Source organism: Camelus ferus, chromosome 2 (genome assembly GCF_009834535.1).
Source record: "Camelus ferus isolate YT-003-E chromosome 2, BCGSAC_Cfer_1.0, whole genome shotgun sequence".
NCBI lineage: Eukaryota > Metazoa > Chordata > Mammalia > Artiodactyla > Camelidae > Camelus > Camelus ferus.
In genome coordinates, this window is record NC_045697.1 from 52,953,508 (window position 1) to 52,980,390 (window position 26,883).

The window sequence follows — 26,883 nt, forward strand, 5'->3', positions numbered from 1 at the left end:
ATAAATAAAATACAGATATTTTCTATTTAAGACTTGATACTCGACTCAATCTATATTTTTGGTCACGCATTACACGCTCATTTGTGTTTTATTGAGAAAAACATTTGAGTCGAATAAAAGAGTAGGAAAGAGGACACCATTTAAGTCATCTTACTCTTTTGTTTTCTTTTTTTAATTAATAGACTTTATTTTTTAGAGCAGTTTCAGGTTCACAGCAGAACTGAGCAGCAAACACAGAGAGTTTGCACATAGCCCTCCCCACCCACACGTATATACTCCCCTACCCTCAACATCCCTCATCAGTGTGGCATATTTGGTACAATAAATGAACCACATCTTACTCTTTTCAAAACATTAAGAAGAATTATATCATTATCTTAAATTGGCTTTGTAATGTTTTTTCTCCAGTACCATATGGACTTTTTATCAGAAGATTTATTAAAAACTTACGAATAATAGCATAATAATGCATTATAAAGTACTTCAAACAACTTTAAGTACAATAACAATGGTCTCAAAATGTTTTTATAATAACTTATTATTAAAACTGAAATACTGCAATTAGATCCTCTCTGCTCTGGGATCATCTTTGGAATAATTAGACTTCCAGTTACAATTATATCTATCCCTATCGTTTAATGTTTATAACTTGAATTCATGTGCTAAATCTTTATTTTTTAATTGAAGACTGATGGAAGGAAATTTTAAAGATCATTTAGCTGAAATTAAATTAAAAATATTTAACATAATTATTAATAATTAGCATTATTAAATAAAGCTATTTATTGTTAACCCTTCAAATATCTGTTAAGTGATCTAAGTTCAGATAATAAGAAATTTTCTTTGTTAATTCTTTGCAACACTTGCCAGACTTCTTTGTCTAATGTTCAGATTAGACAATAAATGTTGACATTCAGAGTTAAGACTTTAATGGTCATCTGTGTATTCATTCATTCATTTATTATTTTTTCTGTATACATGCATATTATATTAAATAGAACTTGTATCTCACAATATATTCTAAATTGTTTTGGCAAATTTATAACACTTTACATCTATATATACTGTATTAAAATAATTCTTACAAGAAATATTGATAAATATAGCACTTATTTTATTGGATTAAATCATTATACCATGATAACTTGATTGTTACTATGAAAAAGAAGAATATAATTAAGTTTGGGAAAATTATATGTATATATAGAGGAGAATAAAGTCTTACAAAATAAGGTTATCTTGGGGAAAATGTGCATGTTCTTAGCTCTCATGCAATCTAAGCAAAAAAAAAAGTATAAACGGGAGTTCAGGAAGGATGTGACACTTCAAACTCGGTTTATATAGACTAATGTTCTTTTTTTATTCACTCTTGAATGAATTGCTTTGGTCTGAGAAAAATCCAGTCTAGATTTTTGTTTTCTCTCTCATTTTGGCATTTGGCACTGATTTTTATGAAGCTACATCATTCAGAGTGTTGTGCCTCTATTAAAATCATTAGATTAAAACTAGAATTCTTTCAGCTCAGCTTCCGATAGACTGGTCCCAGGAAAAAAGAGAAAGTTCCTTTTGGAGTTCGTTTGCATTTCCTTCACTATGCTGTGAGATTCCACTTAGCTATTTTAGATTAGGAAAGAGAACAAATGCAGAAAGATGAAACTAATTAACTATAAAACTTAATTTTTCTGCCAGAAAAAAGCTAAATTAACTTGTTACAAAATATAAAAATAGACTTTCATTTCCCTTTCTTCTTAATGTGTTTTATCTTTCAAGCCCAAGATGAAGATGAAAGCACTGTTCTTGTTGACAACAAATGTAAGTGTGCCCGGATTACTTCCAGGATCATCCCTTCTCCTGAAGATCCTAGTCAAGACATTGTGGAGAGAAACATCAGAATTATGTATGTGGTATTTTGCATTTCATTTTTTCATGTTGTGAGCAGAGGTACTTTCTGATATTAGAAATTGTTTGCATGTGATACCTACATCTTTACTCCTCTTTTTGATGTGCAGCATCTTACATAAGGCTGAATCTGATTAATGGGCTTGAGCCAATTATGGAGAAGTTGGGAGCAGGAAGGAAGGTTTCCAGGCAACCTAAAACCAGCCAGCTAGATCGAATAATAACTGAAGGCTCAGATCTAGTCATCAACATGCCCTTTTCATATGGAGTAATTTCAGTTTGAATCAGAAATTTTAGCTGCCCTTGATCATTTCAAACTGAAACTTGAGATAACACTAAAAGCCTTGTTTTCTACCACATATGGACTACAGATGATTTCACATTGAACTCAATTATCTGCATAAAGGTAAGGTAGACTAATCAAATTGACTAAAGTGATTTGCTCTTCACTTGCATTTTAGTAGGACCGTTTAATAAGGTGGCTATAATACATTGGGAGGGTCAGGACTGAAGAGGGGAGTGTATTGCTACAATCTAGGAGAGAAACAGTGGTGTCCTGAATCAGGTGGTTGGATTTCACAGATAGCAAGAACTAAAATCAATTGAACTAAGAGATGGATTACATATAGGTCATGACAGAGAGGAAAGACTAAGGATGGTAACCAATTTTTGGCTTGACTATGTGGATAATATTGCTGAATACTGAGTTAGGAAACATGAGTTTTTCTTTATATCTTTCAGTAGGGAGGGGTACATATGAAGAGAAGTGATAACATAGATGGAAAAAATGTAAAAGTTAATGAAATCACTTGAACTAGTTGGTATGTTACCTAATTTTTCATGGAACATCTCCAGATCAAGAGGTCTGGATTCCAGTTCCAGCTTTACTACTTAGTAGTTGTATGAACTTGGATAGGTACCAACCCCTCTGATTTATAATTACTGCATTTCTAAAATGTGGATAATAATATCTGTCTGTCCACTCATCCCACAAATATTGAGTATATTCCACATGCCACACATCTAGCAAGGCTTTGGGAATATGTAAATGTTCTTGCCTCAAGGAATTTATAGAGTCTAAGGAAGCAGCTACTCTGTAGATAAGCAACTATGACATGGCATTTGTTAAAATAAAGGTATATTCACTTTAATGAGACTACGGAGGAAGGAGATGGGATCCAAGTAATCATCACGAGAAGGTAAAACTTGAGCTTATTTTTAAAGGAAATCAAGGATTTGCCAAGTAATCAAAGATGGTTGACAGAGGAATTGCTGTGAGGTTTATTTTGGATGAAAATGTTTAAAAAATAGCAATTACTGTGAAATCTGAGTAATGGTATTACTTAAGAGTGCCTGTAGAGTGCTAAATATCCTAAATGTCCAAATGAAGCAGTAGGAACTGTCCTAGCAGTGCATCTATTACCAAAAATAGCAGTATCTGCTGGTTTCATTATTTTCCTTTTTCTTTCTTTCTTTCCTTTTTTAGTGTTCCTCTGAACAACAGGGAGAATATCTCTGATCCCACCTCACCACTGAGAACCAAATTTGAGTACCATTTGTCCGACCTGTAAGAGATTTTCCTTCATACTAAATAGATATTGAAGTCAATAACTTTTAATCAAACTTATTAGCAAGAATGTTTTTGAAAACATTGTGGTATAAACATCTACCAATATAATTTGAACTTTTGAATACATTAACTCCTATGTTAATTATTAGATATCATAAATTCATAAAACTTTATCGCAGATAAAAGTTAGCTATGAATTTATTCTAAAGAAGAAATTATTGCTGTTAGTATAGGAAGGGCCAGTTTGTCTTTACAGTTCAATAACTGGATTTCAGACACATTAACATGCAGGTCTTTCTTTGGAAAGTATAGAGTTCAACATAAAACAAACTAAAACTTCCTTCTTTGTTACTATAAATAACTCATTTAATCCTAGTATACAGTTGGGAATAAACCCAGCAGAGCAGAAGTTGCTGTATAGTATACACAAATAATTGTATTCTCATATTATCAATTATATTGCTTACTTTCAACTAAAGGTTGAAAAATTATGTAAATGATTCTGTATTACAGAGCAGCTGAAGTCTGAAAGGAGTAACCCTTTGTCAGAATTAACTGATTTTAGATAGAAATGTGTAGTCACTCAAATTGTGAGACAACGTTTGATGGGGATTGTCTACAGCATCTAAAGCGTGTTATTTGTTTTTCAGCTGTAAAAAATGTGATCTTACGGAAGTGGAGCTGGGTAATCGAGTAGTTACTGCCACCCAGAGCAATCTCTGTGATGATGATATTGAGACCTGCTATACCTATGATAGAAACAAGTGCTACACAAACAAGGTCCCATTTACCTATGATGGTGAGACCAAAATGGTGGAAACAGCCTTGACACCGGATTCCTGCTATCCTGACTAATTTAAGTCATTGCTGTCTGCACAACTCCTTATCTTGAAAGGCTCTCCATTTTGATCCAGGTAGTTAATACATTTACTACCAAAGAATTTGAAACTATGATTTTTTTTTTTTGGATAGTGTAAAACCAACTCCTCCTACCCAATAATTGAAATAGTAACATTATTTTTATTAGGTAAATTTTTAGCATTAAAAAAAAGACAAGGGGAGAAAATAAAACTAAAAGAGTAAAAATCAGAAGACATACTAAATTTTGCCCTTTTTTTTTTGGCTTTGCCCTGGAGAGCCTGAGCTTTTGCACATTCTGTATTCTTCTCTTTAAAAAAAAGTATCACTGTGTAGAGAAAATCTGTATGTAAATGTAGGTCAATTATTTGTCTTCATTAGAAAAATAATATTTGGAAAACACGTTTTGGAAATGTTTATTAAATCATTTAAAATGGGCTCTCTAATATTTATGAAACCAATTAACTGAAAGTGATGGTATTAAATGTGTAACTGAAAAATATATTTTGACAACAGATTTGGGAGCAAGTGATACAGTTTTTTAATAAAAGTTTTTTGATAATCAGGATAGTGTAAGAAATTCCCATTGGAAATCATCTCTGTTGTAACTGAATCTAACAAATTATGTATTCCAAAATATGTATTCTCCAGCACAGTTTGAACAATTAAATAGATTCATAAGCATATACCTGTGTGAAGTAATTTATTGGAAAAAGTTTGCTTGTGTTAATTTTGCTATATGTAAATTAAAATATTATGAGGAGCAGTTTGTATGATATAATTATGCATTAATCACTGAATTCAAATAGGTACATATTTGAGGTAGATGTGTCATTTTATAACTAAACTTAAATATAAAGACAGTGTCCCTCCTGACAAATACAGTGTTTATCATGGCACATAAAATTTTTTTATGGCAGAAACCCAAGGCCAATTGGCATATATATATCTAAGGGTACTGTGGAAAGTAAATGCTGACTCTGGATTTAAAATAATGGAAGGCTGATTAGTGAAATGCAGTTTCTTGAAGAGAAATTGTTCTGTTTTCTTTTTTTCAAATGGTAATAGTCGTTTTTAATAACTTCCACTGTGTTCATACTGATTATTCAGTGTTTTTTTTTTAGGGATAAGGCTCCGACACTCTGGTGCTTCAGTAGGAATCATAGTTTTGACATGCTAAAGACAAATCATTCTTGACCAATCTTCAATCTGGTATGTGGTTTTAGCAAAAACCTTGAACTTTATTTAATCAGTAAACAGTGACTGAATATTTACCATAAGCAAGGAGCTCTGCTAAATTTTTGGTGATTAAGCTGTGTTAAGTGCCCTCAAGATAGTCACCATCACCACTCACTTACTAGGCCTCTGCTCATTTGGACCCCGGTTCAGTTCGGTAACATTCTTCTCCATGAAGCTCACCCTGACTGTTAAAAAAAAAATTGCAAACCCCATTCCCTTTCTTGGTTTATTCCACTCCCATGTACTTGTCATCCTCTAGCAGACTATATAATTTACGTAAATATCATGTTTATGGTTTGTCTCCCCCAACAAATGCATAAGCTCCACAAGCTCAGCCATTTTTATTTTGCCCATTGGTGTATCCCCAGCACTAGGAGGGGTGTCTGGCACAAAGAGGTGCTCAGTAAATATTTGTTGAATTAAACGAGTATGAGTGCAGCTTAACTGAAGAAGTAAGACATATGCATAATTACAATCACTTGGCAGAATTGCATGAAACAAAGAAATAGTTTCCAAAGTGTTATGAGACTTGATAGGAGACATTCTTCCCTAGTTTTATTGAGATATAACTGACATGCAGCATTGTATAAGTTTTAAGGTGTACAGCAAAATGACTTCCACATACTTACCTGTTGTGAAATGATTACCATAGTAAGTTTAGTTAACACTCATCACCTCATATAATTACAATTTGTTTTCTTCGTGATGAGAACTTTTGGGGGAAACTATTTCTGAAGAGGCTGCTCTACTCTCTTCCTGTCTGCCTTAGTTTCTGTGCATACCCAATAGGAAAAATTTTTGGTACCACGTTGCAGATGCTTGTAGGAGAGAGCCATGTGCCAGCACGACTGCCGCATTAAATGCCAGCTGGGAGAGGACTGCAAACTTAAAAGTCCTGAGTATTCCTTCTTTCAGAAGCTCAGTTAAACTCTAGGATTATCATTTAATAATTTAACATTTACTATGTGCTAGGCACCCACGTAAGTGCTTTATTAAGCATTAACTCAGTATAAATCCAGAGTAGATAGTGACTCTTAAATGAGAATTACTGAACAGTGATTAAAACCTTGTTAGTTTCATTTGTATGTTTAAGTGGACAGTATAGCAAGGATACAAAAGGGATCAATGCAGATGAGGCAGCTCTGAAAGGAGCCTCTCCTTTGTCTTTGTGTTTGTGTGAGGTCCATGGGCTGCTCCCAGCCAACGATGATTGAATGTGGCAAGGATACTGACAGGTTTTGGGGCGACAATGTGGTATAGTGGGTGAATTCATGGCCTAGCTTGGAATACAGACTCTGTACTTAGGGACTAAATAATAAGTCACTAAGGGGAAGTTCATTCAATGTAAGGTTGAAAAATGGGAATACAAATAACTACCTGACAAAATAGGTATCTTATAAAACTAAGGATACATTCTATGATGTATGTTTATCACTTTGTACAGCTTTTGTAGCATTCAGTAACCTGTAAATTACAGTTGGTATTGGGTGTTAATTGTCTTTTGGCTCTTCTCTGCCCAGGCAACAAATTAGAGAAAAATGTGAACATGAATTAAATCAGTGATTCTCAAACTTTAGCCTGTATGAAACTCATCTGGAGGACTCACTGAAACAGATTGCTGAGCCCCACCCCAAAGATGCTGATTAAGTAGTTCTGTAATGCGGCAGGAGAAACTGCATCACATGGGAACAGGTTCATAATACAGAATTCACTGGTGCTGGTGATGCAGCTTGGGAATTGCTTTAGAACCACTATTTTGTAATTATAAACCTCCATCTCCACCTAGTGGTGATTTATGAAATACAATTCATATGCATTTTAACACACATTTTATTTATTCTTCGTAAGTACCCTATGAAATAAATACTATCTTCATTTTACAGATGATGAAACTAAGATGCAAAAAGATAAAGTAATCTTATTAAGGTTTGACATATATCATATGGGGAACTGATAATTGGATTCAAACTCAGTCTCAAAGCCAATGTTCTTCAGTATGTTACCTTGCCTAAAATATATTTTCAGACCATTTCCCCCAGTAATTCTACTTCTGAGGAGGTAATCAGAAATATGGACAAAGAGGTATAAAGATATTTACCACAACATTATTTATTATAGTGAAAATTCATAAGAAATAAAAATGAAACGAAGTATTTTTAATTGTATGAAAATTGCTTATATAATGTGAAGAGGGAAATGTAGGCTATTTCATAAAATAATTACTTTAAGACTCCCCCCATACATACATAAAAGAGAAAATAGACCAAAATATCCCACTATAGATGGTTAGATTATGTGTTATTTTTATTTGTTTCCTTTTACTTTTCATTATTTGCCAAATATTCTACAATGAGTGTATATTTTGGTAATTAGAAAAATATTATCATTCATTTTTATTTTTAATCAATTATATTAAAAATTTGGAAAATCTAAATTCATATTCATTTACAAAATGTGTTTAAAGAAGAAGTGATATTTATTCAGCATCTACTCTGTGCTCAACACAAAGCTAGTTGCTGTGAGGGATACAGAAGTTGAATAAGAACTGGGCCTCACTCTTTAGGAGTTTTCTTCCTTCTTCTCTAAGTACAGCTAACACAGGGAAAAATCAGCACATGTTATAAGACAATGAGTGATTAAATGTAAAAAACGAAGTGCAGTGAGCCTTCAGGGTAGTTGGGAATCCTAGGGCTGGGGAATCAAAACCAGCGCTTTTACAAGATTCATGGGCATATTAATGCTTGAGAAACACTGGTATAGCATGCATCATTGTCAAAACAGCCTGAATCCTAGGTCGGGGAGACAGCTTCCAGCGTGGTTTAATAGCTGAGGGACTGACAAGGTCCTCTCCAAACAAAGTTTTCTACCATTACTGTTGTCTAAATAAGCTGAGAATCCACTCACTCTTTAAAGGCATGGTGGATAGTTTGGGAGGGCTACAAATTAATCAGCACTTGAGAAGGAATGTTTTTTTTCAGGTTAACCATAACAAATGTCTGCTTTATATAGTGCAGAAAGGAATGAGGCATGGTTACTTGGATAAATACAGAGGAAATTACTGTCCCAGTTTGCTGAACCACAGAAATGGAGGGTGCCGTGTCCTCAGAGAGATGAACTGGGGTGCTATGAGAGCAGAGGACCTTGACTGGGGAGGTAACAGGGCATGAGAGTAGCTTCATCTGTTTCACAATCATGTCTTTGTTGAATTACACCTTGGTTTCCTTCTCGCTCCTTTATTTGAAGTGTTCTGCTCTTCCAGCATGAGATCCTATTTGTTACCAGCTGAATCCTGTTTATTGGCTATGAACGCAAAAGGAGAGAAAAAGATCCAGTGGCTGATGTTATTGAGCTGGGGATGAGATGCAGAGGCAAGGAGGAACAGGTGGACAAAGCCAATAGCAATAACCCATTGTGAAATGGTGATTACCTCTTTTCTACTAAGTGCAGTTTTCTTCTGAGTGTTACTTGGGCAGTTTGTCTGAGTCACAGTGAAACATTTGAGGTTTTGTGAAGGAAGGGTAAAGGGATTTGCTGATTTCAAGTCCTACATTTCTGGTTCCCTTTTTGGTTTTTAGAAATAAAGTTTGGTTTCCCAAAGGCAAGATGACTCTTCTTTAGTGTCCTTCAGGTCATGACTGAAGGAGGGTGGGTTAAGTGAGGGCAGAGATACGTCAAAACAAATGATAAAAGTAACTCACATGTCATGTCTTGTGAATTTTCTTTAAAGATGTATAAAGTTAAGACTCTGATGTGAGTGACTAAAGTAAAACATGTTCAGAGGAACCAAAAAGCCAGGGGAAGGATATCTATGATAATGGCTACTTGGTTGAGTTTTTCACAAGTGGTTGGACCCTATATTTCATCATCCTATTTTGCTTCTTGCTCAAAATGAAGAAATGGAAGACTTCCTCCAGCCAACTGGATCAATGCCCAACTACCCCCTAGAGAAATCTAACATAGGCTTTGAGACAGAAAAGCTTATAAGGCAAGTGTGTGTTAGCCTTGCTGGATTACCTCCTGTATTTGTCATCCTCAGATGTTATTTTCTTCTTAAATTTATCAACTAGTGTCATCACCAGGATATATCCACCCATTTTAGAATCAGCATATGATGACCACTAGACATAGGGCCTCACCATAGACATAGAACTGAGACAAGAGGGAATCACTTTCAGGGCCTGCCATCCCCACTGCATGCACCATAATCTTAGAGCTGACTTTAAAAGCGTAATCAATAACTTAGCAAGGGCACACAGAACAATTTCCTTATTGTAGGGAACTCAGCTCTGGTATCCATGTTTACAGAAGGATACCTGTGGTGGTGAGATAAAGAGTCATATTCTATGGGGATGTCCCCTCCCCCTGTTTTTCACTCTATATTCTCAAATTCAGTAGATGTTTTTGTCCCACTGTACCTTTACATTTTACATTACAGAGGTCTCAGATGATAAATTAAAAGCTGTGGTGCCTCATAGATGAAGATCTGTTGACATATCTGCCAAAAGAAATACATGATCCATGCATTTTGATGAAATATTGAAGTGAATGAATGTTTTACAATGACAGTATTTATATCTAGGTTTAAAAAATCATTTGAAAAAAGTAGTGAAACATAACAATGTAGTTTTATTTTGATGAGAATAATTCTTAAGAGAGTTTTAAATAGAATAAGTTAATAGTTTTTCAACATGTGATTAAAATCTGGTGGTGATGGATTTAAGCAACTAGTAGATGATGGATGGCCTAGATAATCTACCTTTAAGACCTCTTCTTACCCGAGATTCTACAATGCAAATGTTGCTGAATATATGAAGCTACAGAGTGTGGTGTCTCATTCAGCATCCCAGATGGTTTACCCGTTGGACAAGCACACTGTATTTTCAAGGGAGCTTTAAAAACTTTTAAGATCAATCAATCAATACATGTTTACTGACTATCTACTACATGCAAGACACTGGGCCAGGAACTTGGGAAGACTCAAAGGACAAGATTCCTTTCTTCAGGAAGTTTTCAACATTATATTTTCCCAAATGTCTTCTTGTGACATCTATCCCAGGAAATTTTCTCCTAAGAAACTCTTAAGAGTTAGAAGGCAACTTTCTGGATAATTCTGAGAATTCTTCCTCTCTAAGAAGGAGTATACAGAGAGTAGGCCAAAGTGCCATTAATAAAAACAGAACAAAACACCTGGATGTATTCTAAGCAAGGCAATATAGAAATATCTACTTTACAAAATAATTTACACTATTTAGTCAAGATACAAAGAAAATGTGTCTGTGAATAATTCTACCAGGACATGAAAAATAAGTCTTTATGTTAGTAGTGGCATACACCAGTAGAATCACTTATACTGTACTACTAGAGAAAAATAAACACCGCGTGTTTCTCTTACTTGATTAGGATAATGTTACCCCAAATGTATTCTCTAGATCCTGCAGATTTTGAGTTGGTGATGGGGTATGGCAAGTCCTGCTCTTTTTGTTTGGATGCTCAGTTGCAGAGAGGGAGTCCTTCCCTTCCTACCTTCCTAAGCTTTGTCCCCAGGATACTGGTTCTGGGTAACTAGCCTCTCTTCCTTCTTCTTGACTGTGTTGTCTGGCTGAGCTGTGTCTACCTGGTAAAGGCCTTAAGAAAATTAAAAATAAAAGTAGGTATCAGTGTCCACTATTTCTGAAATATATTCTACAATGATGGTTAGGCTGGGCCAAGAGAAAAATTAGGATAGAATTTAGAGGAGATACAAAGAGAGAGAGAGAGATGCAGTCTTAAGATACAAAAATGGTGTAAAGGGGAAAAGATAAATAGAAGGGAAGAAAGGAGTTAGAGAAGAAAGGGGTTGATTGACAAGGGATACATTGGGAGACAGAACAGAAAGCTGAGAAGAGAGGAAGACAAAATGGAGAAAGTAGATGTAAAGACAAGTGATGGTTAAAGGTAGCTTAGTATATAAGAAGTGATAGAGAGGGCAAGATGGGGAAGGAAAAAATAGAAAGCTAAATATAGAATGGTTGAGGAAGAAAAGAAGGAAGGAAGATAAAAAAGGAAATGATAAAGAGAAAGAAAGAGGTAGTGAAAGAAAAACAATTCCAAAAGAGAATATTAACCAGGAAAAAAAACTGACAAAGACCAACACAAGAAAAAAAAGAGTACAGTGCATTAGGATTATACTAATGTATAGATCTCCATACATAAAATGGAAAGTTCATGCCGTTCGTCTTGCAAAACCAGACAATTTTACAAGTATGGAACTTTGAGAGAAAAAGGAAGAATCAGCAAGCAAAGGGAAACTAGTCCAGAACTTGGTGGCTTCCAAGTTCAAGGCAGTGGTGGTCTTAGCCTTCCTGCTGTTTTTTTGTTTTTTTTTTGTTTTTTTTTGTTTTTTTAGGTCAGTGCTAATTAGTCACAGTACTGGATCTAGCAACCCTCAGAGGCCCAACCTTCTATTAGTGGGAATGGGGAAAAACTTAAGGATCTCCAAGAGAGTGAAATACTAATTGAGTCTTGTGGGGGAAATGTCTGGAAACCACTGTAGCATAGCAGGTATTTTCCTTCCCCAAAGAATGCTTGGTTGAGATAATCCCTAGGCCTGAAGTAGTAAGCAGTCTTGCACCTGGTCCTGTGGATTGGCCCCTATTTGAAGAGAATCTAATGGAGTTTGTTCATCTGCATTAAGTGGGTCTACATTTATATTCTGAAACTGTGCCCCAGTAGCTAACCTGGCCAATGAGTTAGGAATTTCAGTAGGCATAATTGGATCCCCATCAAATGAGCCTTGCCTTCCAATGCTAGATGGAGTTACAGTGCTGGAGGTGTGATACTTTGCTAATTCGGAGCCAAAACATGGTAACTGTAGGATGCTAGATGGTCTTTGTTGCTGCCTTTCACCCTCATTTTCTTGGACTTCACCTGGGATTCCTTCTGGCTTGGGACCTTCTTCAGGTGTACCAATAACAAGCTGCTCAGGAGTAAGGTCAACAGTTCTTTCATTGAACTGGTTGCCTTCAAATATTTGTTCCAAAACATTGTTCCCATCTCCCCCAAGATCACTTTTGAGGCAAGGTATATTCTTTGATTGAAGGGAACTGGCTTCAGGAAAGGGCATAATTCCCCTTTGGCTCAATTGATTCTTTACAGAACATGGTGTGTTCCTCCTCAGAGTGGATACATCATCTCTGAAAGGACTTGGGTTTTGACTTTCCCCAGGCAGTCTTTTCTCTGAGCTGTTTCTTTGTCCAGGCAGGATACTCATCGGGGAGGTAGTATATCTTGCATGCTTAGTATGACTATCTTCTGTATACACAGGGCTGGTGTCTTGGTTCTCCCCTGGTGCAAGACCAAAAGATGGAGTGTAGTGTTGCAGAGCAAGTAGATTGTTCTTGAGTCCTATTGAGGCACCAGCACAGCAAGGGCTTTTCTGGCTTAGGTGAAATAAATGTGCTTCTTTTTGTCCTGCTGGGTAACTTGGAGGAATTAACTCTGGGAAAGCCAGATATTCTCTCTGTGGTGAATTTAACCTAGTAATTTGTATGTCATAATTCAAATTCTCACCTTCATGCCATGTTGGATTTTTCTGAAGCCCAGCTGGGGAATTACTGGAATAGGGCTTGTTCTCCTGGTGTAGTGAACTAGTGGGGACTTTGTGTAAATTTGTTGTCTGATCCCAGAAATTTCTGTTAAAATATGGTCTTATTTCTTTCTGCCCTTGGGCTTGAATCCTTTGGTCCCAGGAGTTCCAGTAAGGAAATCTAGTGCTTTCTTCTTGTTCAGCAGCATTATTAACATAATAGCCCCTGCTCTCCACTGGTGGTGGTACAGTGGGAGCTATATTATATGACAGAAAATTCTCATCTGGGTTCCAGGGGTAAAATTCACCATAAGGAAGATCCTCCCTGGGTTTTGATGGATTATCTAGATAATAGGGAAGGTATTCTTTTGGTTGATTTGAGGTATATTGTTGTTTGCCTTCATAGGTCCTAACTGTTGGGCCTCCTTTAAAACTTGACTCCTCCACACCCCATCTGCTTTGTCCTGGGAAAGGTTCATCCCCAGTTGTATCAGTTGGGTCTTCTTCATTGTAATGGATCGTCTCTTTTGGATCTGGAGTGTTCATGGGGTAGTGTGGATTTTCAGGCTGTCTCACTGTATTGGGTGAGTCATCTCTTTCACCCCAGGTATTACTTCTAAGGTATGGTGAATTTCCCCTGGGATCATAGGGGCGATAGTCAGGGTAGTAAACACGTCCTCTTGAGCCATGGGAAAGATGAGATAAGTGTTCTTCCTGCTTCCCAGGATCTTCCTTAAAAGGTGGAGAGATTTCTTGTTGGTTCCAAGTATTCCTTCCAGTAGGAAAACGTTCCCTTGCAGGGGAAGGGATTCCCTCAGGATACACAGGCTGATAGGTATTTTGCGTTAATTCTGGCTGTTTAGTTTCTGATTCATATGGTATTCTTCTTGGCTCTAAAATAATCCCTTTGGGCAAATTCTGGCTTTGGATTTGTCCTTCAGAATTTGGGGCTCTTTTGGAATCTCCTCTCGGGTAATAAGAATTTTGATCTATAGAATTAAAATTTGGGGCTAGCATGTTGCCCTCAGGGTGAGGCAATTTATAGTTTGATTTATTAACTCCATAATCTTGAGAGTTTCTCCAGGGACCATTTGGATCCATTGTAGGAGTGACTGTTCTTTCTTTTTGACTTACTGGATTCTCTCTTGGATTTTGGATGTTTTCATTACCACCAACAGTACCATGTTTAGGATCCAGAGGGGCAACATTGGTTCCCATAGGGTATTTATTTGGCCCCTGCGGCTTTCTTCTGAAATTCACTGGGTTTCCTGCATAATTGAGAGCATTGCCTCTTGCAGTAGAAGCATAAGCTTTGCGATATAATGGATATCCTGGATGAACTGCTTGTTTGCCTTCCAAAGCAAAGGAGTTCCACCGAGGACCCCTTTGAATTTGTTGATTTCGGTAAAAAGGCCCATTCTGCCTGTGCCCCATGGCAGTACCAGTAGGATGCCATTGTCTTCTTGCAGGAAAACTTCGAATGTTAGGATTTGGATAATTTTCATGAAAATTTGTCTGACTTGGTCCCCATGGGGTTTGACTTCTTGGAACTCCCTGGCCTGAAACATTAACTACAGGGCCATTTTGAGCTGTAGGGTTGCTCACAGTGTTAGGCCCCTGGCCACTGTTTCCTGATGGGCTGGTGTCATTTCCACTCTGACCCCCTCTGGGATTGGGTGCATTTGGTTGGGTGGAATTAGTCTCAGGAACTGTTGAATTAGTTGAAGGTTCGGTGGCTGGACTTTCTGTTTTAGGAGGATCTTCTTCTTTGGGTTTTTCAAAATCTTCAAACATCTCTTCTGAATAATAAGGACGGCCCCCAAATCCATGAAATCCAAAATATCCAAAGAAAGGATTCTGTAGGGAAGAAGATGGAAATCGATAATTACTCTTTGTTTCCTACTATGGTGCTTCTCGGAATTTTTGAAAGTGATAGAAAAATCTTATTAGCGCATACTTCTTTTAACACCAGCGGCTATGCTTTCTTTCTTGAAATTTGATTCCTCCTTGGTTCCATGACCCCTCTGCCCCTTCTGGTTCTCTCGTCTGGTACTCTAACTTTCTGACCATTACTTCTCAATTTTCTCTTCCTAGGCCTGGAGTCTAAGGTTTTGTTTGTTTGTTTGTGTTTGTTTTTTTTTAGGATTCCATCCTCTATCCACCGTATTATTCTGTTCTCATTTTACACACCTGCTTTGAGCAATCTCTTGCAGGCCAATTCTTTCAATAAGATATGTGCCAGTGACTCCTAAAACTATAACTCTGACCCATGACAGTGTCTCCTGAGGTTGAGACAGCAAGACTGCTACACTAAATATCTTACATGTACCTCCAACTGGATGTACACAGACTGGACTCATCTTCCCCAAAACCTCATTCTCCAGTATTCTCTATCTAAGCAGCATTCACCACTGTCCACCCACTTTCCCAAGTTTCCACTCTCTCCTGTATTTCCCCCAGACAATTAATAACCAGATCCTATAAAATCTAAAGTTTCATCCTTGTCCCCTCTCCTTTATTCCCAATACCCCTGAATTATTCTAACAATTTTCTTACTAGTTTCTCTGGATATAATTTTACTTTCCTCTAATCTTGCCTCTCCGTTGCCATCAGAGTAGTGGAGTAGTAGTGGGGGTGGGTGTGTGGGAAAGTTCTGTCACTTTCCTCCTTAAATATTAATTAAAGTTGTCCTTACTTTACAGGATTAACTGTAAACCATAACATAACACAAAGCATGGGGCTAAAGAGTGGGGCTTTAGACAAATATAGGTTAAAATCCCTATTCCACCAGTACTAGTAGGATGACTCTGGGCTGACCTCAGTTTATTCATCTGTAAAATGCAGACAATCAAATAATATCTTTCTCAGGGGTTATCATGAGGGTCAAATGAAGTAACGTATGTAAAGCTCGGTGCCTGCTACTTAGGAAGTGCCTGACAAGTGTTATATATTATATATTATTATTATTATTATTATTTTAAATAATCATCTGGCCCATAACAATTATATCCAGCCTCATTTCCTCCCCTTGTTCTTTATGCGGTTGTAAATCACAACTAGTTGTAGCACTATTCTCAATGATATTCAAAAAGAAGGAGACCCTGAATATGTACCAACATGGGTGAACCTTGAGGACATTATGCTAAGAGATAAGCCAGTCACAGAAAGATGAATACTGCATGATTCCATTATATGAGGTATCTGAAACAGTCACATTCATAAAATGAAAAAGTGGAATGGTGATTGTCAAGGGCTGGAGGGAGGGGGAAGTGGGGTGTTACTAATCAATGGGCTTAAAGTTTCAGTTAAGCAAGATGAATAAGCTCTTGAGATCTGCTGTAGAACATTGTACCTATAGGCAACAGTGCTGTATTGTATACTTCAGAATTTGTTGAGAGGGTAAATTAAGTGTCCTTACTACAATAAATAATAATTTTAAAAAGTCACAACTACTACAAGCTCTCTGAGTACACCGTTCTTTGTTCCAGTTCCTTTGCACATGGCCTCTTCAGACTGAACTTTCTCTTCACCTACACATTTATCCCTCCTGGAGAACTTGATTCATCTTCAGGACTCAGCTTGAATGCTCCCTTCTCTGTCCTGGCTTCCTTGGGCAGAATTAGGCTCTACTCCTGGATGTCCACAGAAGTATAGACTTCTGCTCTGGCAATTATCCTGCTGAATTTTGGTTGCCTATTTTTCTGGGATTCTCCCACTTGACTCTCCCATGTGAAGTTTTTGTGTGAAAGCATTCTTCTCATTTTTGTTTTCCCCAGCACTTTATCACAGTGGGAATTGCTTAGTAAATGTTTGGTTAATGAATGATGTAATCCTCATGAGCTCTGTCAGTCAGTGTGTTTGTTAGACATTTGGGTCATTTAGTTTTTCTTTTAAAACAAATGCAATCTAGAGATAAAGTATTTTAATCCTTATCTGTGAATAGAGATGAAGAGACAGATGGGTGAGGATATGTCTCTGACAGCATGCAGGAAATCAGGCAGTGTCCCCAGGAGATGGAATACAGATTTCTTAATTCCTGTGCTAACTGCCTGCTTCACTGTCCCGTGAAACGTTTGTGAAAATCTGAACCCGTTTCTAGGTTGCATACACTTGTTTGAATAATTTTTATTGGGGATTATTTGACAAGATACATCTGAAAGCACCTTATGCCGTTACTGACGTAGGAGTTTTCAATGTCATTATTTTGACTACTTGCCCCTCAGCCCCCATGCTCCAGAGCTGTCAGTTTTCTGTATTTCACTGGTGACGTAGCAGTTATTCAGGGAGAAAGACGAAGTTTGCTCTAGGGGTCGGGTGCTGTGCCACAATCACTGCAATGGCTTTTTTGATGACACAGTGCCAGAATATTTAAACAGTGTATCACTCTGTGACATGAATCTGGCCCCTCTCCTAGTGTGGTGTCCTAAAAAAACATTGGACAGAATATCAGAGGACTTAGGTTTTGGGTCCAGTTTATCAATTGGCTCAGTAGGTGAAATTGGATAGTAATTTATCTTCTCTAGGCTTCAATTTATTTGTACAATGAGGGCATTAAGTGATTACTTAACTCCCTCCAAGGGATAACATTCTAAGATAATTTTACTTCATTCCTGTTCACTAGTTGTCCCATCACTGTTTAGAGTCCAGCATCAACCCTGAGCAAAAGTTATTAGATTAGCCTTCTTAGAGAGAGAGAGAGAGAGAAAGAGAGAGAGATAAGGAGACTGAGAGAGAGAGTGATTTTAATACATGTAGAGGATAAATGATATATCACATTTATTTTATTTTAGGTTACTGACTTGGTTTGTTTCACTTCTTTTTAAAATCATGACTACTTGAGTTACAGGTTCATGTGTTGGATTTTAACTTTCTTATTAGATGGGGATCCAACAAGCAGAGACTTTCGGATTGTAATTCCTAATGAGAAATACAGCTTTGTTTGTACTTACCCCGCCTTCTTCATTGCTGACTGCTGGACGTCCATAGCCTGTTGGTACCCTCTGAAAGGTGAAAAACACAATGAACACAGAGAAAACCACTTTCTATGCTGCTATTTGTAAAGCTCAAGGTGTTTTAAAAATAGTTCAAGTCAGTGTTAGCACTGTTACTGCCTTTTAGCTTATGAGTCATTAGCTCTTACAATCTAGTGATTAATAATTATGACATAACCATCAGTGAATACAAAGGCTTCAGTGGGATCCTAGGTTATCTTACTCAAAATACCATGTGAGGCTGCATCTCCTCACAGTTGCCCTGCCCCATCACCAATACCTACACACGCGTGCGCACACACACACACACACAGATTTGAGTGGTATTAAGATCCAAACATCCATATTTGAATATCTAATAATAGAGATTAAATAATGATGTTATTTTGAGAATGTACTTCACATTTAAGGTGACAAATTGATAATTCTTTCTGGATTATTACTATAATATTTTATTTATGTTTATTTTTTATTATTAAATGTAATATTTAATAAACCAAGGTTTATTTTCCAAATCAAACTTGGAGGCTGAGTTTCTTCTCAGGGGAGGGTTTAGAAAATTAGTTCCGCTCCCACAGACTTTCAAGAAGTTCTGTGCAGGTGAGATTAATAGCTATTTCAGCAAGAGAACCGTGTTTACGTGCTCTTTAACTCTTCGCCTGGTACTGCTTTAGTTTTCTCAGTTCAGTATTACTGGTTAAAAGGATGTCACTCTTTTTAAGGAAAAAAAAAGTAGAGAACTTTTACTGCTTGAAATGAATTGTTCCTTAGTGATAAGAAGCCTCTTGCTTGTAAAGTTGTAGACAAGGAAGACCAATGCCATAGCTGAATGAAGAGTCATCAAATATTTATTGTTGTTGTTGTTATTAATTTAACTTCACCTGGCCTTTAATATTTATTTAGTTCAAATAGTGTATTTTTTGATTCTTACTTTAAATGCTTGTCATGCGATTTCAATATTATGCTTTAATGATTTTAAACTTTAAAGGATTCTTGTAATTATTATGTTACACAATTCTTTATAATGAAATATCTTTGACTAGAAATAATAAGATATAATGGAAAAATCTTATTCTGATTCATAGCTCATCTTATGATTTTCAAACTCCATTTTGTCCCATTTTTCCTGTTACACTAAATGAGGATAATCCTTGTGTTTTCTAATCTCTTAGGTGAGGAATAGTAATAAAGGAGCATAGCCCTTTAAAATTAATTCATTAACTAAGTTAGTAGTAGTGTTGGGTCATTTAGGCTGTGTTCATCTCACCAATTTGAGTACAAATTCTTTTTTTCCTACTGATGTGATGATTTTGTTTCATACTCTCTTCTGATTGGCATATGGCATTTCATTTAGAACATATGAATTCAGATTAGTATGGGACAGAACATGCTAATATTATTTTTCATTTCTAGCATAAGGGAAAAAACTCACGTGTGGAACATGCCACGGTGGCTGTTGGTAGGGAAATAGCCCATTGCCGAATGGTAGGAATGCCTAGAGAGAACAGAAGAATCAGGTTGATGTGGAAATGAGAAGAGCAGATGAAAAATGAAACAAACTTTTTAATTAAAGACAATTATTTGAAACTTGGAAATCTACGTTTTCTTTTGCTTTTAACTGTGAATTTTTTAAAGGACAGAGATAATAATAATAACAATAATTAGTATTATTGAGCACTTATGTTCTAGGTACTGTGCTGAGCATTTTATATATGCATATTTTTGATTTTATTGAAGTGTAGTTGATTTACAGCCTTAGTTTCAGGTGTATAGCAAAGTGATTCAGTTGTACACATACATACATATATATTTTTTCTTTTCAGATCCTTTTCTATTATATGTTATTATAAGAAATTGAATATAGTTCCCTGTGCTATAAAGTAGGTCCTTGATTTTTATCTGTTTTATATACAGTTATGTGTGTCTGTTAATCCCCAGCCCCTAATTTACCCCTCCCTGCCCTTTCCTCTTTGGTAACCATAGTTTTTTTTTTTTTTTTAACACTTTTATTGTGGTATGGTTCCTGTGCAGTAACCTACATATTTCAAATGTACAGTTTGATGAATTTTGATAGATGTGCACACCAATGAAACCACTACCACGATCAAGATAGCTAACATTTCCATCACTCCCTAAGAAGTGCCATTTTTGAATTCCCAATTTATTGAGCATTTTATATTGGTAAGCTCATTTAATCCTCGCATAACCACAGAAGATATGTGCTATTATTATCCCTATTTCACTGTAGATTCTGAGGTTCAGAGAAGTTAAGTCACTTGCCCCAAATCTCATATCTGGTAAATGATTGAAGCCAGAATTCAAATCCAAAAATGTCCTTTGATTCAGTTTTGTATTCTCTACATCTATAATAGTGTTTGATAATGAATGTTAGTTGACTAAAAGAGTATTTTAGAAGCTCCACACTGAATGAGATCTTGAGAAACCATCTGCATTTAAGTCAGGACTTTAAGTCAGGACTACACTCATGCAATCCTGAAGTCCTGGAAGCAGTGTTAACTTTCAGGGCAATATTTTAGATCATCAAAACATAGATCTGGAAGGGACTTAGAGCATATTTCATTTACTCATGATGAACCTGGAGTCTATAAAGGCAAAGTGACTTGCTCGAGATAATACAACTAATAAGGGCTGGGATAGAATTCAAATCTCTGTTCTCTGACTCTTCTATTGGTGCTCATGTTTATACCATGTTGCCCCTGTATTTTAAAAGGAGTTTCTTTAGGGTGACAGTGTTTGGGTAACTTTTAATCAGATGAAGGCTGGAATAAACTTGCTAGGCAGTTTTGGATAGGTGGTGACAGCATCACCTTGGAAAAAGTGTCAAAACTAGTGATTCTGTTTCATACATAGCAGTACCCACATTGAGGAGCATTGGAGGAAGTGTGTTTGTAGGGGCTGCATGGCCTCCCAGTCCCTCTGAGACCATTTATGACTCTGGTTTGGAATTTTAGTGGGCAAGCCTCACCTCAGGTGTCTGGGCTTCCTCTTGGGGCTGAGTTGGGGTGGGTGATGGCTGCTTTGAAGGCCATTTTGGTGGGAGCTTTTGAGGTTGAGGCTGGTCGGGTTGCTGGGTCTCTGGGGCTTGATCAGTGTTGCTCTGGTGATTGGGTGTTGAGGGAGATGAAGGTTTCTGTGGGTGATTCACCTTGGGTGGTGGCTGAGGCCACATGGGCATCTGATACTGTGGGAAGAGCTGAGGAATCTGCATACCATGGCCATACAAGGGGCCCAGGTGTGCCATCTGCAAGGGTAACAAATAACAGCAAAATCACATGACGGCCGAGATTCCAGCTGTCCCCTCTCTCTACTGTCAATCTCCAAAACTCAGCTAAGGATCTTAAAAAGCCTATGAAACTTAACAATGGAAGCTTCAAGATTTGTAGCTAGCATTTCTTTACATATTGTCTTATAGAAATGAATATGTCTTTCAGAAAACCAACCAACCAAACAAACAAAGCAAAAGGCAGAATTAGGTGAGAAATTTCAGTTTAAGAATTTGACTTACGATTTTCCAACTCTGAAGCCCTAACTCTGGTAGGAAGTGTACAAGTCAGGTTACAGAGGAGTTGATGTCAAATTCAGAACTCCTGTGCCTTGTTACAGGCTGGACAAGGAGGAGAAAGAGGAAAAAGAAGACAAAGGAAGAGAGAGTGTCGAAACAAAAAGAGAAAGAGGGAAAGAATAAAAATTCCATGGTGCCTAGGCTTCTTGATTATGGGTGAATCCTCATCAGTTCTGTTTTCATTGTGAAAATCTTCCCCATTACAGGGTTGCAGGGAAGCAAAAGTAGTTATAATCTGAAAAAGCTAATGTATAAATTGACCTCTTTCAACAACAAGTCCCATTCAAACACCCTCCCTCTCTGATTTAACACCACTTTCTACCTCCATTCTTCATTAATCAGTCTCTCCCTGTTATGGATGATGTACAAGCAAACAATATACAAACAATACAATGACATACAAATAATGCAAGTGCCATGCAGATCAGTGGAAGGTGAAGTACCAAATCTTGCATTAAGATGTAGAATTTCATGACAATTAAGTTGGTGAAAATTTCAAACCATTGGCAAAATTACTAAAACTGAGAATGAGTGTTTGAAAGAGTTGGGCCAACCAGTAGCTGAAGAAGAGAAAATGGACAATGATGATGATTTTAGGTGAGGGGCTTTAAAAGAGAATGACTTGAATGAAAAGGATTAAGAGAAAAATTGGTGAAGCCTTTGATTCCACCCCCGTCATTGGTTCTCATTATCATGTCACAAAAGTCAAAGTAACATATAATATTATTGTCCTATCATATAATTTTTTTCAGAAAAGTTGTGCCAAAAGATTCAACTGATACTTGGTTCATTTTTAATTAGCTCTAAGAATTAGCACATAGTAGGAAGTATAACCTAAATTTTAAAGGTTGCATGAAAACTTATTTCATAATTTTAGTGTTATCTTTCAAGATAATTCAAATAAAATTTACACCCCTCAGTATTTACTTATGCTATTTTTTTGTTCTCATTATTTGTAAATATATCTTATGTAATCTTTTTCCAGAACCAATTTCTTTCAGACATGAAGAAACCTTGTAATTAAGAAAAGTTTTTATCTACATGAAAGTACCATATTAATGAATAAGAAGATAGTTTGGTGTAAGAGGACAGGTGAAATGATTTTTCTTCCTTGAAACTCTTATAATGATTAATTAAATCGTGGATATCTATTGATATCTTTATTAGCTAAGACAAACCTTATAATTATCTATATATAAACAAGAAATCATTAGAAATAATATAAAGTGAAACTTACATGTGGGGAATTCATAAAGTTGAAGTGACCGTAGCGCATCATCTGTGACCAAAGGAATGTATTAATGTGGCACAAAGTGAAAATTTTTTATTCAATGAAATCACAAGAAATAAGTAAACTTCTGGTTTTTAGGTACAACAGTCATAAAGTCTTTTACTAATTACGCATGAATTTAAAATAAGTATGCAATTAAAAAACTTCTATGGCATTTTATTTCTAAGTCAGAATTTTATTTTGAAAAGAATCAATATAGAGTAATAGAGAATAAAAATCTTGTCTACACTGAAGTTTTTGAATATTCTGCTCTACTTTTGGAGTTCAGAGTTTACGAATGTGATATTTCTATGAAAAGATGATTCTCCTTTCTGTTGTGATTTGAGCTTGGCTAATGATCTTGGTTACAAGTCATGTAAAATATATTTATATACTTAAGTGTTTACCTTATAACAACCTTTGGTGGAATGGCTACCTTTGCCAGCTTGAAAACTTAGCAAAGAAGCTAACGTTAACTATACTTTAACGGAATTCATGTTTATCTTGAAAAGAAATATTGAAGCACATAGGTGGGATAATACTGGGGAAGTAACTACTTCGCCTTGATTTGAAAGCTTAAGAGGTATAGAGTCTCTCTACCTTGTTCATGAGAAATTTTATGTCAGAAAGTTTTCCAATATTCTCCCTTTAAAATGAACTCTCAGGACAGGGCTCTGGAAAATGTCTCTCCTGAGACTGAACATACATACCTCCTCACTTTTACTGCTAAATCCAGGTATTCGGGGCATTTGCATCTGGAAGGAGAGAATATTTGTGACAAATTCAGAACATCAGTTGAAATCAGCCCAATAACTGTCCCCAACCTATGCAACAATAAAACGTAAAGAAAAGACCTAAATTTTTTTAATACTCACTGGCATGGCAGCAGAATAACCAAGCAGACCTAGAAAGACCAAGAGAATCTTCATTTTTCCACTTGGTGCCTGGAATACAAAACTGGATTTTATTTTTGATCTGTGATATAATTATGCTGAGGTCACTTGGTGATTATCTAGGCACTAGCCCATCTGCCTGTCAAGGAGAGTGCAGATATAAATAGTGATAGGGACCTCTGCTGCCATGTTTATTTTACATAATGAAACTATGAGATAGTTATTACCTGGTGCTGTTATAAGCTGACTAAAGGGTCAGTTAAAAAGGAAAGAAAACAGTAAGAGAGGCAGAGAGAGAGAGAAAACATTGATGCTTGAGACGATGGCTCGTTGCACTGGAATGTGGGAATTAGAAATTAGGAATTTATCTAAAAAATATGAAGATTGGTGATTTTGAATTTCTAGTTGCTAGGCTAGTTTAAAAAGGCCTAGTAATGTCTGGCTATATTCACTGTTCAGAATAATCTCAGTTTCAGTGATGGCACAGTCCAAAATCAGTACTTTGAGCTACGTTCTAAGGTGCCGTAGACCACATTTCATTATATAGAGGCTAATTATATAAACTGGAATATTCTAGAATCCTATGCTTTCTTCTTTCGTCTATTGTTGTTTCTGTTATTATTATTGTTTTTATTTTATCTTTTTGCAAATCACTTCTGCTCAAGGGCTGGTAAGAGAAATAGGAAAAAATAGGCAAAACTGTAAATTTATCTCTTTGTTAGACACTTGGATTAAACATAGAGCGGAAGGTTGAAATTATATACTTAAATATGAAATTTGGAGATTGTTTTCATGGATTTTACTTACCCCACTCTAGTTAATTATGTAAGCCTTGTATAATTAGGACTTGTATTTACACATTTGAGCAAGGTTTATCCTAAAGCATTTACTTGGGTAACTCCTTAAGAAAACTGTTCCATTTGCATGTACAATAGACAAAAAATAAAGATTTTAATCAGAATTATATATTTTCATGGTATATCAGGTGTAACACAATTCCTAGCATGGTAGCCAGGATAGAGATACCAGTGTTTTCTCATTCCTTTTGTTTCTTCTTCCTTTTTCTGGGCATGATACACATCTGGTATTGATTTGAGCCAATGCTCATCCTTCTGTTTGCATCCCGTATAAGCAATATCATTAAAGGATACTTCATCATTTTCCTAAACTGTAGGTGTAATCAATTACCTTTTATATATCAGAGAAACTGGAGAGTGTAATTAAACAAAGGAAGCAGTAATATGTAAATGCTTCTCCTGCTAATTAAAGATTTTCAGAAACATAACATTGTAGAGAGTTAAAAATAACTGAAATTAGTGTGTTTAGCATAGGCCACAACAACACGAGGACGTTAATAAGGAGAATAGTGGTGAAAAATATTTAGATTTCCTAAATCTACTTTCTAAGATTATGGCCCAAGATTTTGGGGGAACTTTTGTATGCTTAATTTCTCTTGCATAATTTTCCATCTAATCTTTATAGTAGCTGTCACTGAAATTCTTGATAATGTTACACACTCATATGGGAAGATGTGGTCTTTTATTTTACAAATATAAAATGTCACTCATTTTCTCTTTTATAAAATTAGTATTATGTTGGATGACTATTAAGATTCCTTTCATCTCTTAAAGTTCATGATTGGATGAAAGGCTATGCTTAGCTATTTTTTTGAAAATTGAAAATACCACTTACAATGATTGCTATGGGATATAATGACTGTGTAACTTAGTTCTAACATCCCATCTGTGAACTAAGATGCTCTTTGCTTCTTCTGACATATTTAGTGTTTTATCCTCTCAAGTATACTTCTGACAATATTCAGTTTGATGTGACCTGTTTGTATTAGGAAAAATAAATGAAAATACTCACCCAGTTATCTAGCTTAGGAAAAGAGGCTCCATGCCTGCCCTGAAGCAGCAACATTTTTTCACCAAAATTTTCATAAGCCTTTAAGAAAGGTATAGATTTAGCATGAGAAGAAACCCAGATAATTATGAAACAAATAAATGAGTAAACCAATAGCAAAGCTTCAGCTCTTCCTTTACTAGAGAATCTTCAAAATCAAGCTTAATCTTCTGTTGCTTTAAGAGTAGAATGAAGGCTAAATCAGAGAGAAATGACCCAGGCACTGTGTTTTGAGATACTTTTAGTGCAATGTTGATAAAATTTGACTGCTCATTGGGGATGTGTACAAAAGCACAGTGTTAAATGAGATCTAAGTAGGTTGGAAGAAAGCTTATAAGAAAAACAAATACACCAAGTAAGCCAAGAAGTTTAAAGTTTTATCAGAAGGTTAGTCTGCAAAAAATGATTATCAACCAACACCAGAGAATGCAATCAGGAAGTCAACCAACATCCATCTAAGTTCATTATTTGACACTATATTTTTTATGTTGATAATCTAATACTCACCCAACGCCAGTTAGAAGCTCCAATATATTAAAAATAGCTTTTACTTGAAACTTGCTAGCCTGTCTTTGAAATATATTCTTAATGGTCTACAGTGGAAATGACTATGAGTTGCTGAAGCCAGGGATATCTCAAGGAGCAAGACACATTTATTTATTTCTTAATAATAAAACAAAAATTCTTCGTGAGGATGTCATATTCTGTGCCCAAAAGGCTTAAAATAAAGATTTCTCCTTGTCAGAGAGCTTGGGTCACATTTAAGCACTGGTGTAGACTTGTACAACCAATCAGCTTTGAGAAAAGTGGTTTTGCCATCACAAGAGTTTAAGGTAAAATAGCACATCCAAAGTAAAATGTATAATGTGTTATTATAGGAGCTGTCAAATCAAGTCTCTTATTATGTATAATAACAGTCCAGGAAAATGAGCTTACAGCAGTAAGATTTAGAAGATGCTTTTCTTGATGAATTTGGAGTTTTTCAAGTATAGAAACTTTGTATATGAAGATATTTAGGGAACAAAGGTGAATATTAACCATGTGCTATTGTCATAAATCATTGATCATCCTCAAAAGGCAGGCCAACATATGTATTTAGTTTAATATATTT

General features: G+C 36.1%; 2 protein-coding genes across 3 annotated transcripts in view; one reads left to right on the forward strand and one right to left on the reverse strand.

Annotated features, from left to right (window-relative positions):
* Positions 1-5,013, forward strand: part of JCHAIN (joining chain of multimeric IgA and IgM) — a 36,935-nt gene extending 31,922 nt beyond the window's left edge. The window contains exons 2-4 of one of the 2 annotated variants that reach the window (XM_006188676.2): positions 1,771-1,897; positions 3,386-3,466; positions 4,120-5,013. In XM_006188676.2, coding sequence (XP_006188738.1) covers positions 1,771-1,897; positions 3,386-3,466; positions 4,120-4,324 — 413 coding nt within the window. In that variant the 3' untranslated portion in view covers positions 4,325-5,013. Of the gene's footprint in view, positions 1-1,770; positions 1,898-3,385; positions 3,473-4,119 lie in introns of those variants that run through there. The other variant, XR_004312210.1, reaches the window with a different exon arrangement.
* Positions 5,014-8,012: 2,999 nt separating this feature from the next.
* ENAM (enamelin) lies at positions 8,013-25,878 on the reverse strand. The gene is made up of 8 exons (XM_032458777.1): positions 25,737-25,878; positions 23,850-23,918; positions 23,685-23,729; positions 22,942-22,983; positions 21,108-21,383; positions 19,554-19,616; positions 18,080-18,130; positions 8,013-14,987 (listed from the first exon to the last, which is right to left on the reverse strand). Exons 1-8 carry the CDS (start codon positions 25,788-25,790, stop codon positions 12,147-12,149), a joined length of 3,441 nt encoding a protein of 1,146 aa, XP_032314668.1. The 5' UTR covers positions 25,791-25,878; the 3' UTR covers positions 8,013-12,146.
* Between the last annotated feature and the right edge of the window lie 1,005 nt (positions 25,879-26,883).

Excerpts from the sequence above, each read along its gene's own strand:
- ENAM (XM_032458777.1), bottom strand. The coding sequence starts at position 25,790 with ATGTTGCTGCTTCAGGGCAGGCATGGAGCCTCTTTTCCTAAGCTAGAT. Across the intron at positions 21,384-22,941 it reads ACTTTATGAATTCCCCACAT|ATGGCACACCTGGGCCCCTT; the intron begins GTAAGTTTCACT and ends TTACCCTTGCAG. Across the intron at positions 19,617-21,107 it reads AGGAAGCCCAGACACCTGAG|GCATTCCTACCATTCGGCAA; the intron begins GTGAGGCTTGCC and ends TGTTCTCTCTAG.